Source organism: Desarmillaria tabescens (assembly GCF_030435595.1).
Source record: "Desarmillaria tabescens strain CCBAS 213 chromosome Unknown EV420scaffold_9, whole genome shotgun sequence".
Classification (NCBI taxonomy): Eukaryota; Fungi; Basidiomycota; class Agaricomycetes; order Agaricales; family Physalacriaceae; genus Desarmillaria; species Desarmillaria tabescens.
Genome location: NW_026848308.1, coordinates 264,157 through 278,150, shown reverse-complemented (window position 1 = coordinate 278,150; position 13,994 = coordinate 264,157). Strand labels below are relative to the sequence as shown.

Here is a 13,994-nt window from a genome sequence, read left to right as displayed (position 1 = left end):
CATTTCGAATACACGTACTTTTTCCCTATCTAATTTGTGTGGTAGTGCTTCAACACCTGACAGTTTATCTCATGGTGTAAGCAAGTTTGCGAACAAAGGCAAGGCTGCCTTTCTAACCTTGTAGCTTCCTCAGTAGCTAGGTGAGCTCCACTCAGCTTATATGGTACCTTGAGGACTCGGTCTTGCCACACTTGTGTTGGCCCACCGCGTTCATCCACTAGCCAGCCTTCTCAGCTATCGATCCATCGCTTGCTAACGCATAGCGATATTTGATCAATACACGGAAGGAACACGAACATGACCACAACATCGAATCCAGGTGCAGAGGGTCCGGACTGTAGTTTTGATCGTCGGATGGAATCGAGTCAAGGGCGAGTCAGAAGAAATGCACAGAGATAACATGCCAGATCTCGTAGGTAAGTGTCTCCCTTATACATTCATCAGATATTCATGAGGTGAAAGGGTCCTACTTAGGATCATTGAGCGACAACGTAAACCGGCATGGAGGGCACGAGAAACGATGTCATAGACATAAGTTAAGCATCTTTTAATCTTTAAAAATACAGCTTTCACGTTTGTGGTCCTTCCCTGCTGTACAATACTGTTTGACTTCAAACCGCCACCATCAGTTCCAGTCGTCATTCGTCTTAGATGACACCATACCGCCAGTGGGGAATCTTTCTTTTTGACATATGCCACACTACGGCGCATCACTTTGCCAGTTCGCTGAGCATCCATAGAGGGGCTTGCCAAGCTAAGGTGTGTCTTTGGCCCATCCCTCAAGTACATCGCTAGACTTTCACCAGATTGGTTATCGGCCTGTCTTAGAACAACTAGGACAACAAGTACAACAGCTGGAGGAGTATGAGTCGCACTTAGCAGAAAAGCTAGGGTTGTCAGCAGACTCGGTTGATGTTTTCAATGAGATTTTGCGCCGAGAAGATCTTCAATCGGCTAAATGACTCACAGAGCTCTATCGACTCCGCCTTAAACTTCATAACGCTTGGGAGCCATTTGAAGACCATTTCACAGAGCACCCTTTACTCCCAGGCGTAAGTCCGTATCCTTAGGGATCGACCTTGATCCTGATCTATAATGTTTAGTCCCCATACCACGTCAATGCTTCTCGATTCTGGGCTGTCATCATCGGAATTGACCAGTATGCATACGGTGCACTGAGGGGGTGTGTATCTGATGCACAATTATTTGAGAGATACCTGAGTGGTGATCTCTGTGTACCCAGAGAGCGCATTCAGTTGCTTCTCGGATCCACGGAGCACGATTCTCTTGACGATCCGGTGTACCCTTCCCGTGCTCATATTATCAACATGCTTCTCAGTTTTATCAAAAATCCCTACATTGAAAAAGGCGATAACATCATCATTTACTACGCTGGTCACGGCTCTTCCTATGAATGTTCGGAGTACCAAGATGTCGATAACCCAGAATACGAAGAAGAAATCAGTTTCGCAAGCACTGGATACATCGAAGCACTTTGTCCCATCGATCGTGATACCTGTGATGCGGACGGTAACCCTGTCCCTGACATTAGCGACCGGGAACTCAACACGATCCTAACGTTGATCTCTCGAGCAAAGGGTCACCATATCACCGTCATTCTTGACTGCTGTCACTCTGCTGGTGTCAGCCGAGACGTTCCTCCATCGGGAGCACGCACTTGTCGTGGAACGGAACGGGCATCGCTTCGAGATATGCTCCATGCCGGGGAGAAGGATCTCAAGGATTTTCCTGGTTGTCCCTCCATTTTATCTAAAGATTGGTACCCAGATGAAGACTCCCATGTTGTTTTAGCCACATGCAAGGAATACCAGTACGCAAAAGAGAAATGGGTAGATGGAGCAGGATGTTCTCGGGTGTGCATTGGAATATTCACACACTCGCTTCTGTGTCTTCTCCGATCCAGCTACTGCCAAGGAGAGACAACATATGCAGATCTTCTTCTTCACTTAGACGAATCATCTCATCAGACTCTGGTCGTTGTTGGAAAATACCGCCATGCGCCTATTTGGTATCAGCAGCCAATCCGGGTTTTGCCTGACCATACATTGACAAGTTCCTGTCAGTGCTGGATCTATCTTGCTATTGCAAGCTCTGTGTTCGTCTGCCTTGTGTGTGTTTCATTGCTTCTTTACATGTGTAACTATCGTTGTCACGAGATACCTGATTAGATACGTGATTATGTCCCCACTTTTTGTGTTGTCGATGTCACCGTAGGATAGATTACATATACCAAATGTTCCATTCTTCACCTCTCAGGATTCTGATCACTGTGATCAGGGGTATCTGTGATAGTTATCGCCTGAAGAAAGGGGATACCAGGAAGGGAATGTATTATTTATAGTAAGTGATTATTAAATTAATGAGCTGTACACGGCCAACAGGAACAATGTGATGTATCTGAATTTCGCTAGCATCCAACTTGGAATGCTTGTATCATCCACGTAATTCATCGCGTTCACACCCAAACCGCGACTAGTGAAAGCTTTCCATAGGACGCAATTATTAGCTCTGTCGTACCGATTCTAGGTCAGCTTGTATCTATGCGTCTCGAGTGTTGGCTACTGAATAAAAATTAATCAGCTAAAACCAACACGCTTGTAGCCTGTGCTCACGGGTAGAGTTACACGGCTGCAGAGAAAGTGCGTGTCGATGAAGAGATGGAGCCATACAATGTTGCCTTCTAGGCCCGACAGATCGTCCATCGCTGTTGTCGAGAACCCGTGTGCTTGGACTAGCGCGGCGTAGACGTTATGAAGCATGTTTGCCCATACTTCGCCGATATCTGGGTACTGGGTATCGAATGAAGGATGACACTAAGAGACAAGTAGGAAGCATACCGTGGACTTCATGCAGGTTCTGGATTGAGGAGTATCTGAGAGGGTTGACAGAGGCATTGGTAGAGTAAGGGTGTGTTCGGATCCCGGCGGGGTTATTGAAAACCCAGCTTGCTAGAACGTAGTCTGGGACGGTAGCGTCCTTATGCTCGGTCATCTGAGATTTGGGGTTTGTTAGCATGGAAGACATAGAGAGGAGGAAGACGCGTACTCTGCCATAGCATCTGACCAGCCTGTAGAGAATAGTTATCCAGAATAGAACAATGGACGCAAAAGGGTGGTTACCTTCTCCTATTCCACCGGCTTCTGTTGTTTGGAGGCATTGTCAGGTACCCGCCACCAGTGAGGCAGGTTAGTGATTCCGTGCATGAATTCGTGTACGATGATGTCGTTCCGGAGGGCTCCATTACGCTGAGGGGTCGTCAGAGTCCATATATACATCCTGCATGTCCCAGATTGACCACTACGCAATCATATATCAGTATTCATATCTCTAATTGGTAATCATATGGAGGAAGAACATACTCGGGCGGCGTAGCAAAATTCGTGTTATTCATTTCGCTAGAATCGTGCACACTTATTAATACACGGTCACCCTCGGCTCCTCCTTTGACAAAGCTCTTAGACTGTAAATTGTAGGACATTTCTGTCCAGCCGTACTTGTAGATGTAGTCGTGGTCTTTGCTGATGATGTAGAATGTGTTGGTGGGACAGAGGGTGGTGTCGTAGTGATAGTCAAAGGCTTCACTGGAGGATTAGGGGGTCGTTGCTGATTGGGAAAATTTGTAGGCTATGATATTGGTTGCCAATATGGGGATAATCAGAGGGTGAAGAATGGTGCATGGTGGAGGACGTACGCAGTTTGGTTGTCCTGGATCCAGCTTGAAGAGGGTGAAATATGGTCTTCGGGGTCTACGAGTGTGTCTTTGCCTTCGGTGATGGTGTCTTTGGTTATTAGGATGACAGTGAACCGATGAAGTCACGTAAACTTCGGGTGAGGGAGGAAGCTGCTGGTCTTACCTGTTTCTTGTGCAACAAAGTCGGTTACTGAGAGAATCTCGCCTGAGTGAGCATCAACAAATGTAGTCGTACCACGCATTGCTGTTGTTATTTTGGACTTGAATGAGGATACGGATCCGTCGGACTGGGTTAGGTATTTGAGAGATGTTACGCATTGTGTCTCGAGTAGAGTATCCTGGACTTTGACAATAAGATTAAAGAGAGTTATCGGGGAAGAGACTGGGTGTGGCAGATGCAACATTTGCTACATGGGAGATTAGAATTTAGATGGGGGTTAATCAAGAATGACGCGAACAAGCTTACAGGTATTGGAAAACGATGAGTCAAATATGATTGCTTTGCCAACCCTGAACATGGCATTGGCTACTGCGTTTGCGAATGGAACGCCATCCCAACAGAGATCAAGGTTAGATACAATTGAATTGGGAAATATCAAACAGGAATTCGCGATATTGTTTGGCATATGAATAGTTCATGTTCTGAACTACGCTACTCCTGGTCCACCCATTGCTGAAAACATGGTCTTGAGTGCGCTGCAATTGCATGATACTATGAAATACAGGATGGCAGGTAACGTTATTAATATATGCTAATCCATCATTGATCGTGAATCACCCCACGTTGGCATTGAGCACGGTCCGATCTATCCGATACCACATGCACTCTAGGGCAGGTTGCGCATATTTGTAACGCGCTGTCCCTCTTGGACCTAGCGAGATGGTCTCAATGCCGATCGCCTATGTCTTCAATATCAACTCTCATGCAACGTGATTCAATATTCAGCATCCTACACTACCTCATTTCCTGTGAGCTGTCACTAGGTAAAGCTCGAATGATGGTAGAACATGAAACTGATGCTACTTCTGGGATGATGGGACCATGGTGATGTTGCATGATCAGGCGAGTATTGTAGCTTCCAGGAACGTGTGAAATCACTAATTCTGGATATTGTGTATCCCTCGCATACAGGCAGTACTTTTATCCGATCTTTTTATGTTGACTGTACCTCGCAAACCACGACGACCGAACCCAACATGACTGCTCTACCGAGTATACACAAAAAATTTCTTGGTAGGTCTTGGCCGTATTTTCATGTTGGATGAAGCTGATGTTAGCAGATTTTTTCCTCCAGCAATGACCACCGCCTGCGCCACCAACACCATCGACGGACCTCTGCTCGACTGTCTTCATCTTGCACACCAATTCCGAGTCGCAGCTCACTCACGAATACATGACAGACGACGCTCTAGCGGACCAGATGCGCAAGCATACCTGCAAGATCTGTCATAAGCGCTTCAACCGCCCCAGTAGTCTCCGAATACACCAGAATACCCACACAGGGGATACCCGTAAGCCACAGCCACTGTTATCCAACCGGCGCTTACATGTGTTGTAGCCTTTCGTTGTCCATATCCTGGCTGCGGCTGATCAGTTCAATGTGAACTCGAACATGCAGAGGCATTACCGAAACCATTCCATGACGGGCGGCCCGGCGAGCGTTTATCCGAAAGAGAGCCGCTCGTCATCGACGTCGTCATTCTCAACACCTCAGTATCGGCCGACGGACGTCCTTGTCAATGTCAGCATCACCATCCTATGACCCGCCCTACCAGCCCACCACCCGCCATCTATTCCCCATGGCTCTGCCCAAGCGTGCCTCTGTGACTACTACGCCATTATCACCAGAGCCGATTCCACGCCGTGCGCCCGCCATCACCTCGCCATCAACTTCTTCCTCGTCGCATACTCCCTCTTTGTCCCCACCGCCTATCTCCCCTCTATCTTCGCAGCGTGCCAAAATCAATCGTGGCACCTATGTCTGGTGCCCGTCATCGTCTGATTCAGAGGAAGATGATGAGGGTGCGAGGGAACCTAGTTTTAAGCTGCATGCTGTGAGCTTCAACGATGTGCCGAGGGTGTGTATTGAGTGGCGCGACACTGAATACGGGTTAGACGCATATCGACATAGGGAGGACCCCTGACCAGGAGATGAAGAGACGGCGTGTCGAGTACGATGAAGAAGAACATAGATGGCCGTGTTGGGATCGTGTATCGGATATCCGCATCAAAATAACCACCAGCCAATAGCCAATAGCTAACGACGAGCAGGTTCGTCGCCGTTTCAATGTACCATATTCCCTTCCCTTCTTGAGCTCATCAGCTATCACATTACTTTGTATTATACCACGTCTTCACCGCTCTAGCCTTTTCAGCTATCTTCTTAGGAATTAATGATACTTGGGAGATAGTGTTAAATCCAGCTGCTTTTTATGCTGCTCGGGGTTTGAGTCAGTGTCTCAACAGTTACTTTTTCTTTTTGAAATAGCGCGTCATGAGAGGAGCGTATGATATCCAAGATTTGTATTTGGGCCTCTAAGTTTCGGGATTCCATAGAGCGGGCATCCCGAATGTGGTGTAAACGCTGACATTGCAGTCTCATCTTTAACCAAGCGTACTGCTTTATCTCAAGGTTGATCGATAGTAACTGAATTTGTGCATTAATAGATACTTCTTATTTCTTGCAAATGCTTTTTAGGAACTGAGGATTTAATTCTCAGGAGTGAGAAACCATAGGGTATGACGAGTAAAGTGCAACGTCGTATTAGTTTTTCGTGAACCCGATAAGCAGTGAAATTGCAGACACAATAAATAGTAATGATAGATAGTTATAGTGATCCCACTTATATAACATCCATTTCGAACGCTCGAGTTCATTATGTTCGCACTTGAAAACCGTATTCCACAGAATAGCTCTGTTGTACGGGTTCTGATCAGCTTGTATCCATGCGTCTCAAGCACCTTAATAGACTTCAGGAAGTTTTTGAGACCCCTTAGACGATATATAGCTTCATAATGAATAGTGTGATACTTATCAATCCAAATGCTCGTCAGTGAGTACAACGAGGTGTGGGTGTTTACCATGATTTACGCCAGAAATAGCACACATCTGAGGGCAAGCAGGCAGACTCCTAGGGCGTCTTTTGAGTCTTTTTGTTCGCCGTCATTGTCAAAGGTCTGAAACGATGAAACAGTGATGAGTCAGGCTAATGACCTTGGTGGCCTTGTACTTTGGCCTTCAATGTTTCCTATGGATACCGGATGATCCAAGCCTCAAAAGGGAACAGTGTCCAATTCTGGTATATCTGGGATGGCCGTTTGCCCATTTTTAACTGAAGTGATCAGCGTGTCGTCCCAGTTGCATCTCAGACGCGCTGATTAGGTTGCTGTAATTGGGAATGGAAGTCTAATTGTGTGGTTCAAGGATATAAACGCTTGGGCCCCTCTCCTATGCTCTTTCATTGTGACGCCTACCCCCCCCAGCCTGAGCGGCTGTTGCCTCAGCATCGCAACATGGAACGCAGTTGCTTTGCACCGGCCGACGTTTGTGCTTGACTTATATTCTACATTCAGTCTATGACGCATTGTTGTGACTTTGACTAGCCTGAGGCCGTGTCATCAGAACTGGAACAAAATTCGGAGCGAATTTGCCTTCTGGAGCAGGTCGAGCTGAAGGTAACACAACGGCTGGGGATGTCTGGGGAGGATATCGATTCTGATGCAGTTCTCCTTGCGTCCAAGCAGGGGAAATGCTCCGACTCGGAGGATGTTCTGCGGATTCTTCAAAAACTCCATTGCCTCCGACTTCAGGATAGTCGGGCTCGAAAATTGTTTCCAGTGGAACCGGAAACGCATTCATACCCTTCAGGTGTAAGCTCTGACCATATCGATTATCTTTAATTAATACTGAATGGTGGAATTTCAGATCCCATATCATGTCGACGCTTCAAGATTCTTCGCCCTCATCATAGGTACAGGCGAATATTCATCCTATCCACTGCCTGGCTGCAGTACGAGACGCGCAGCTAATGCAGGAGTACTTGACTGAGGACCTTGGTGTTCCCAGAGCTCGCATCCAGCTACTGGTCGGATCCAAGGAGCATGCATCCCCTAACGATCCAATGAATCCCTCGCGTGCCCATATTATCAGGTGCCCTTCTCAGTCTAATTACCAACACAGAGATTGCGTTCGGCGACAACGTCATCATTTTCTATTCAGGACATGGTGCCTGTTATCCTTCTCATGCAGAGGAAGGCGACGGTATCGAAAATATTGAAACCCTCTGTCCCATTGATCGCGACACTGCTTGACGCCAGCGGTTGTCCCGTCCCAGATATCAGCGACCGGGAATTCAACTGGAATCCTGACCCAGATCTCTCGAGCTAAGGGGGATAGGATCATGGTGATTCTCGATTGCTGCCACTCTGGCAGTCTCATCCAGGATCTCCCTGAGCCGGGAGCACGCACATCTCCTCCCATGATGTGCGCAACGCTTCAAGACATGCTCATGGCTGGAGAGAATGCTCTGAGGGGCTTCCCCGGGTACCGGTCGATCATGGCGAAGGATTGGACACTGGATATGAGCTCCCACGTTGTCTTGGCAGCCTGCAGAGGTTACCAGTTTGCGAAGCCGAAGAAGGTGATGAGGGACGATGGCACTGGGGACACATTGGAATTTTTACGGATTCCCTTGTGAGCACCCTGCGATCGAGCTTGTGGAAGAAGGAAACAAGGTATATAGATCTTGTTCGTTGCTTGGATAAGACATCTCAGCAGACACCAGTCGTCGCTGGAGATCGCCGGGAAGCTCGTCTTTGGTTTCAGGAATGACAGTAACGACTTTCATGTTTTAATGATAGATGCTCATCGTATTGTAGGAACGAATTGCTTTATGAGTATAGATATAGGGTGTATTTTATGAATACAATTGAAACTGTATTGATATCAAGTCATTTTCGCAGACCGCAAGCCGTGTAAACAATTCCAGATCTCGAACAAGAACAAGATTTTATTAAAACTGTATGTCAAGGGCAATACTAGGTGTGGAAGGCGCAATATTTGTCATAGAGAGTATCAGATGGGACAATAAGACACGCGACACGAAAACCCTTACAGGTATCGACAACTTACAAGGAGCCAAATGCGACTGCTTCTCCATTCTTGAACCGTGTGGCATTGGCTACTGCGGTCGCGAATGGAATGCCATCCTAACAGAAATAGAGGTTGATAAACTCAAAGTGGGAAATAAAGACGAAATACGCAGTGTTGCTTGGCATATGAATAGCTCATGTTATTCACTGAATGTCCTGATTCAAGTTGGTAACCAACGGACTCGGAAGAGGTTTTCACTGTTGACACCTAGTTCGGATGCAATAAATTTAAAATGAGACAGGCAATGTCTCGAATGATTTGGCCTTGAACTATGCGACCCTGACTTGCACATCGTTTAAAATGTGTTAGTGAAAGAGCTGCAATTGCATGATACTATGAAATACAGGACAGCAGTCTAAGATAACATTACGTGCTATTGACCACGGGGCCATTTAGTGCGGTCCGGTCTATCCGATACCACGGGCAGGTTGCATTCCATTTACCATCCTTCCTTGTCCATATCCATAGCTATTATCCCCGGACTATCACTAACGTCCGCATATTCTCCCTCTCGGACAGTAGTGAGATGATCCCATTTACCCCCCTATGTCTTCAATAACAACCCAACGCATCGTGATTTCACGTCCTACACTATCTCATTTCCTGTGAGCTGCCGGCGCTAGGTAAAGCTCGAATAATGGCAGGACGCAAAATTGGTACTACTTTGGGGATTCCTGGGACCATGGTTGTTACATGATCAGGCGAGTATCGTAGCCTCCAGGAACATGTGAAATTACTAACTCTAGATACTGCGGATCCTTCGCATATAGGAAACAGTGTTTACATACCTGATTTTTTTACATCAACTGTGCCTCGTAAATCTAGCAATTTTCGGCGCCAATGCAATCATCCTGTATTGCCATTGCAGCCACGGGTGTTTCAATCGTGATAGTACTCTACAGATCCAATAGAAGACTCACAGGGGGACACTTGTAAGCCAGTATTACTGCTATCTGATGGGCACTTAGTCTTATGTTCTCTAGCCTTCCAAAACTTCATTGTCCATATCTTGGGCGCAGGAGACCGGTCAATGTGAACATGAACATGCAGAGGTACTACTGAAACCATTCCATGACAGCCATCCCTGGCGAGTGTTTATCCAGAAGGGAGCCGCTCATCGTCATCATCAATGCCGCACTTTCGACTTCCCACCATCTATATCCCACAGTTCCCTGAAAAGACGTGCTTCCATGACCATTACGCCTTTGTCGAATCGCTGATCCCGGACAGTGTGTGCGCCATCACCTCACCATCACCCTCTTCCTCATATCTTTGTTCCCATTGCCTATCTTCCCTTTATCGTCGCACCGTCCCAAAGTCAGCCATGGTGCATATGGTCTGGTGCCCATCATTCTCTAATTCTGAAGAGGACGAGGGCATAAAGGGACCGAGCTCCATGTTGCACGCGGCCAGCTTTAACGATGTGCTTAGGGTTTTCATGGAATGGGACCCTGACTGCGAGTTGGATGCATATCGACGTAGGGACAATGCCGATCTGGAGACGAAGAGACTGGCACATCGAGTACGATGAAGATGAACATAGATGGACATAGATTTTCGATTCCTCATGCCAAATCAGGGCTGCAGTCAGCGAACAATACTTTCCGCTGTCCTCCGAAAATTGTCCACGCTCAGTACTGGGCACACTTGATACCGCTGATGCACTGTCTTTCCTTCCCTTTCGGTTTCATATGGAACTGACCTAGGAAATGAAAGGTCACTCGAAGAGGGTGATGGCTGCGCCCAACCCATGTGAGGATTAACTCAAGAGGTTTGCAAGACAGCATTCCTCAAGGTCTATGTGATCCTTGGATGAGCTCACTTCGCAGTAGTCCATTGGACTTGCTTCGAGCATGGTGTAATGGCCACTTTCTGCAGGCAGTTCATAGTACCAAGGCTTCCTACACTTACAATGGTACAATCTTAGCTTACTTTTTTCGGATGGGTCACTGAGAACAAACCAAGATTTCGTAAGACAGATTCGAGTCTCATGTGGTGGATCCCCCCACAGTATCCACTTTGTTTTTCTGGTATTTCATATTGTTTGCTTCGTATTGGATATGGTATAAATACTATACTACTGTCTCTCATTGGTCGACAGGTGCACTCTTCGCGATTGCTCAGAGTTCAATTTCCTATATCCCAGACTTGAAAACTGAAAGAAATCTTGATTATGCTTTTTACTCAACTTTTACTCGTTCATGGGTGGGACGTATTTCATTCCTGAAGAGTTGAACTAGCCCGGGCTCAAGCGCTCAAGTCGCGCAAAAATCACAGTCAAAGAAACAAAAGGAAAAAATGTATTATGGCGAAATGTATCTGACATTGAAAAGACAGAGGTCCTGGTGATGTTGCTTAAATGAATGGGTATTTGGTAAGGAAGAAGTAACATTTAGTCAACACGGCGTGTTATCTATATCAATTGTAAAATAGAGGTTTGTACACAATGTAGAAAGGCAAGCGCCCAAGGTTCGAGTGTAAACTTGCATTATGGATTTCGCTATGAGTTATACCCTGATACCGGAGATGAGTATTTCGGTCTGTTACAGCAACACTTGGCATCTGAGAATCTCGCTCGTTGGACTGGAAGCTTGAGATATTCATCTTATCATTGGCTTTACTCTGATACCAAAGATGAGCATCTCGATAAGTTCCAGCAACTGACCGGCAGTTTGATGGACCGACTCATTGAAGGCATTCAAGAAGGTCGATGTATGTCGTCCTTTCATTGCAGTAGCCGGACCATAGAACACGCAAGAGCGAATGCGTGAAAATGCCCACATGCACTCCACCCACCTGCCTCTCCATGGCAAACTGGTATGCCTTGCAGGCCGCCAAAACAATGTGGGAGTCCTCATCCGGGTACCAATCCTCTGACAGAATGGATGAACAACCAAACTGCACTGAGATTCTTCTCTCCAGCATGGAGCATATCTCCAATGGTCGCCCAGTCTCATTCCACTGGCAAGTACGCGCTTCTGGCGAAGGCACGTCTCGGCTAACACCACCAGAATGACAACAGTCGAGAATGACGGTGATGTGGTGACCCTTCGATCGGGAGATTAAAGTTAGGATCATGTTCAGTTCCCTGTCACTAATGTCGGGAACAGTGTTACCGTTCGCATCACAGGTGTCCCGATTGATAGGACAAAGTGCTTCAATGCATCCGACACTTCCAAAACTGATTTCTGCTCCATCGTCTGGTTTCTTGGCATTAAGGTGACCTGAATATTCATATGAGGAGCCATGACCGGCATAGTAGATGATGATGTTATCGCCTTTCTCGATCTCTTTGTTGTTCATGAGACTGAGAAGCGCATCGATGATATGGGTGCGGGAAGGATACATTGGATCGGCGTAGTAGATGATGATGTTATCGCCTTTCTCGATCTCTTTGTTGTTCATGAGACTGAGAAGCGCATCAATGATATGGGTGCGGGAAGGATACATTGGATCGGTGGGAGAATCATGCTCTTTGGATCCGAGAAGAAGTTGGATACATCCCTCTGGTACGCCTAGGTCGGCAATCAAGTACTGATGAAATGATTGCACGTCTGTCACGCCACATTCCAGTATTGAGATTTCTTTATATTCGTCAATCCTGATGATGACAGCCCAGAATTGAGAAGCGTCGACTTTGTGTGGTGGCTGGGGAGAGATTGGGGTCAGGGTTGACCTGTAAGGATATGTACTTATGCCGCCTGTGGGAAAGGGGCGCTGTGACCTATTGTAATGAACCAACTTAACACATTGGTGATGGAAATTTTGGATATCAGGAAAATTGATGTAAGTGGGATGTTTTGTCGATTGACTGGATTTAACTTCATTTACAACATTTCCCAAGTCTTCAGTCATCCCCTTCTTCTTTGATGAGGGAAGCCCACAGTTACGAGGTTGATGATCAGCCTAGTTGAAGGTCTGGCGATGTGCAGAAAGAATGGACCAATGGTGCACCTTAGTCAGGTAAACCCGCCTCAGATCTTTAATCTCTTTGTTTAACTCTTCAGATAGTTTATGGTATCGCATATTTCAAAGACGAATTTTCCGCGCTGACAGGATGGCGGTAGTTTGAAGATGAGTAGTTACACTACTACTGTTTAGTTGTGACATCAGCATAATGCGAGTCTCATCACATGATGAAGTTCTAATGTAAGGGATACAGATTATTTACGGACCAGTTATCTATGTCATTTCTTTCTTTCTGTTTACCTATGCCTTTGGACTGCTACATATGCACCATTTTTGGCTCTTTTCCTTCTTTAACCTTTAGTTTCTACCATGCCTTTGTGTCTTTGACCTAGCTTTCTCTGGCAATATACGCCCGACTCATACTCATTTCTGGGTTGAAGACCCATTGCGTGGCAGATCCTTTACACATCTTTGAGTATCTCGAATTTGTATCTTTGCCAGCTAACTTTTCTAGGCTTTTTTCGTGCTCGTCTAGCACCTACATTGCATTGCATACATTTTCTTGACGCACTACACGACTGTACCAGCACTTCAACCGGCCCCAGCACTCGCTGCTACCTCAATGCTCCCGTGAGAGTGTTTCTTTGCTTTTTTTGACTCTACTGTGCTTGTTCGCCCTCTGAATGCAAGCGCGACTCTACTGGAATCTCTGCCAGCCACCACCTCTAGGATCCATGGACCCTGGACCCACCACTATGCATATGACATCGTCAGTGGGGCGTCGTACCGCTGCTACCGCTACCCACTTGTCTCGACCATCGACTGCGCCATCCCAGGCCCGGTCTCAGCCTGTCTCACCTATGTCTCAACATTGTGCGTATCGGAGCTACCTCAATGCATCTGATGAGGAGATACTGGAGGAATTGGCTCAACATCACCGACATCGTGAGGGGGAAGCTCCTGGTGAGTTACCTCGTATTTCTTCTTCACCTGTTCACTCTCCAAGCAAACGGGATCCCCATTTTCTACCATTGCCAACAGTGGCTCGGCCTGCAGCCACCCCAAGCCATGCTGGCTCATGGGTGTGTGCCTCACCATCCCATGTAGCGAACTCATCGCCATCGTGCTCACCTCCGGGGCCTTCGTCTGCCCTTTTGTTATGGTTTATTAATTTTCTTCGTTTTACTCAGCTTGATTACTCACATGCGATCACCACGGAT

The 13,994-nt window shown here is 46.7% G+C and overlaps 4 protein-coding genes across 4 annotated transcripts; 2 read left to right on the top strand and 2 right to left on the bottom strand.

Moving 5' to 3' along the window:
* Positions 1-1,121: 1,121 nt before the first annotated feature.
* Positions 1,122-1,628, top strand: EV420DRAFT_1222058 (uncharacterized protein; the record flags this gene model as incomplete). The annotated part of the gene is made up of 1 exon (XM_060466468.1): positions 1,122-1,628. A coding segment is annotated over one exon (507 nt), but the record flags the coding sequence as incomplete, so codon positions are not given.
* Positions 1,629-2,597: 969 nt separating this feature from the next.
* On the bottom strand, positions 2,598-5,903 carry EV420DRAFT_1477040 (Fungalysin metallopeptidase-domain-containing protein; the record flags this gene model as incomplete). The annotated part of the gene is made up of 14 exons (XM_060469387.1): positions 2,598-2,803; positions 2,859-3,012; positions 3,189-3,318; positions 3,381-3,602; positions 3,713-3,800; positions 3,876-4,094; positions 4,179-4,241; positions 4,291-4,424; positions 4,491-4,612; positions 5,047-5,066; positions 5,148-5,238; positions 5,261-5,293; positions 5,494-5,688; positions 5,859-5,903. The coding sequence occupies 14 exons, from the start codon at positions 5,901-5,903 to the stop codon at positions 2,598-2,600; spliced, it is 1,722 nt and encodes a 573-aa protein (XP_060333901.1).
* A 1,260-nt stretch (positions 5,904-7,163) lies between these two features.
* EV420DRAFT_1639498 (uncharacterized protein) lies at positions 7,164-8,410 on the top strand (the record flags this gene model as incomplete). The annotated part of the gene is made up of 6 exons (XM_060476978.1): positions 7,164-7,256; positions 7,317-7,583; positions 7,639-7,684; positions 7,725-7,847; positions 7,894-7,974; positions 8,031-8,410. 6 exons carry the CDS (start codon positions 7,164-7,166, stop codon positions 8,408-8,410), a joined length of 990 nt encoding a protein of 329 aa, XP_060333900.1.
* A 3,449-nt stretch (positions 8,411-11,859) lies between these two features.
* On the bottom strand, positions 11,860-12,204 carry EV420DRAFT_1221412 (uncharacterized protein; the record flags this gene model as incomplete). The annotated part of the gene is made up of 1 exon (XM_060466461.1): positions 11,860-12,204. A coding segment is annotated over one exon (345 nt), but the record flags the coding sequence as incomplete, so codon positions are not given.
* Between the last annotated feature and the right edge of the window lie 1,790 nt (positions 12,205-13,994).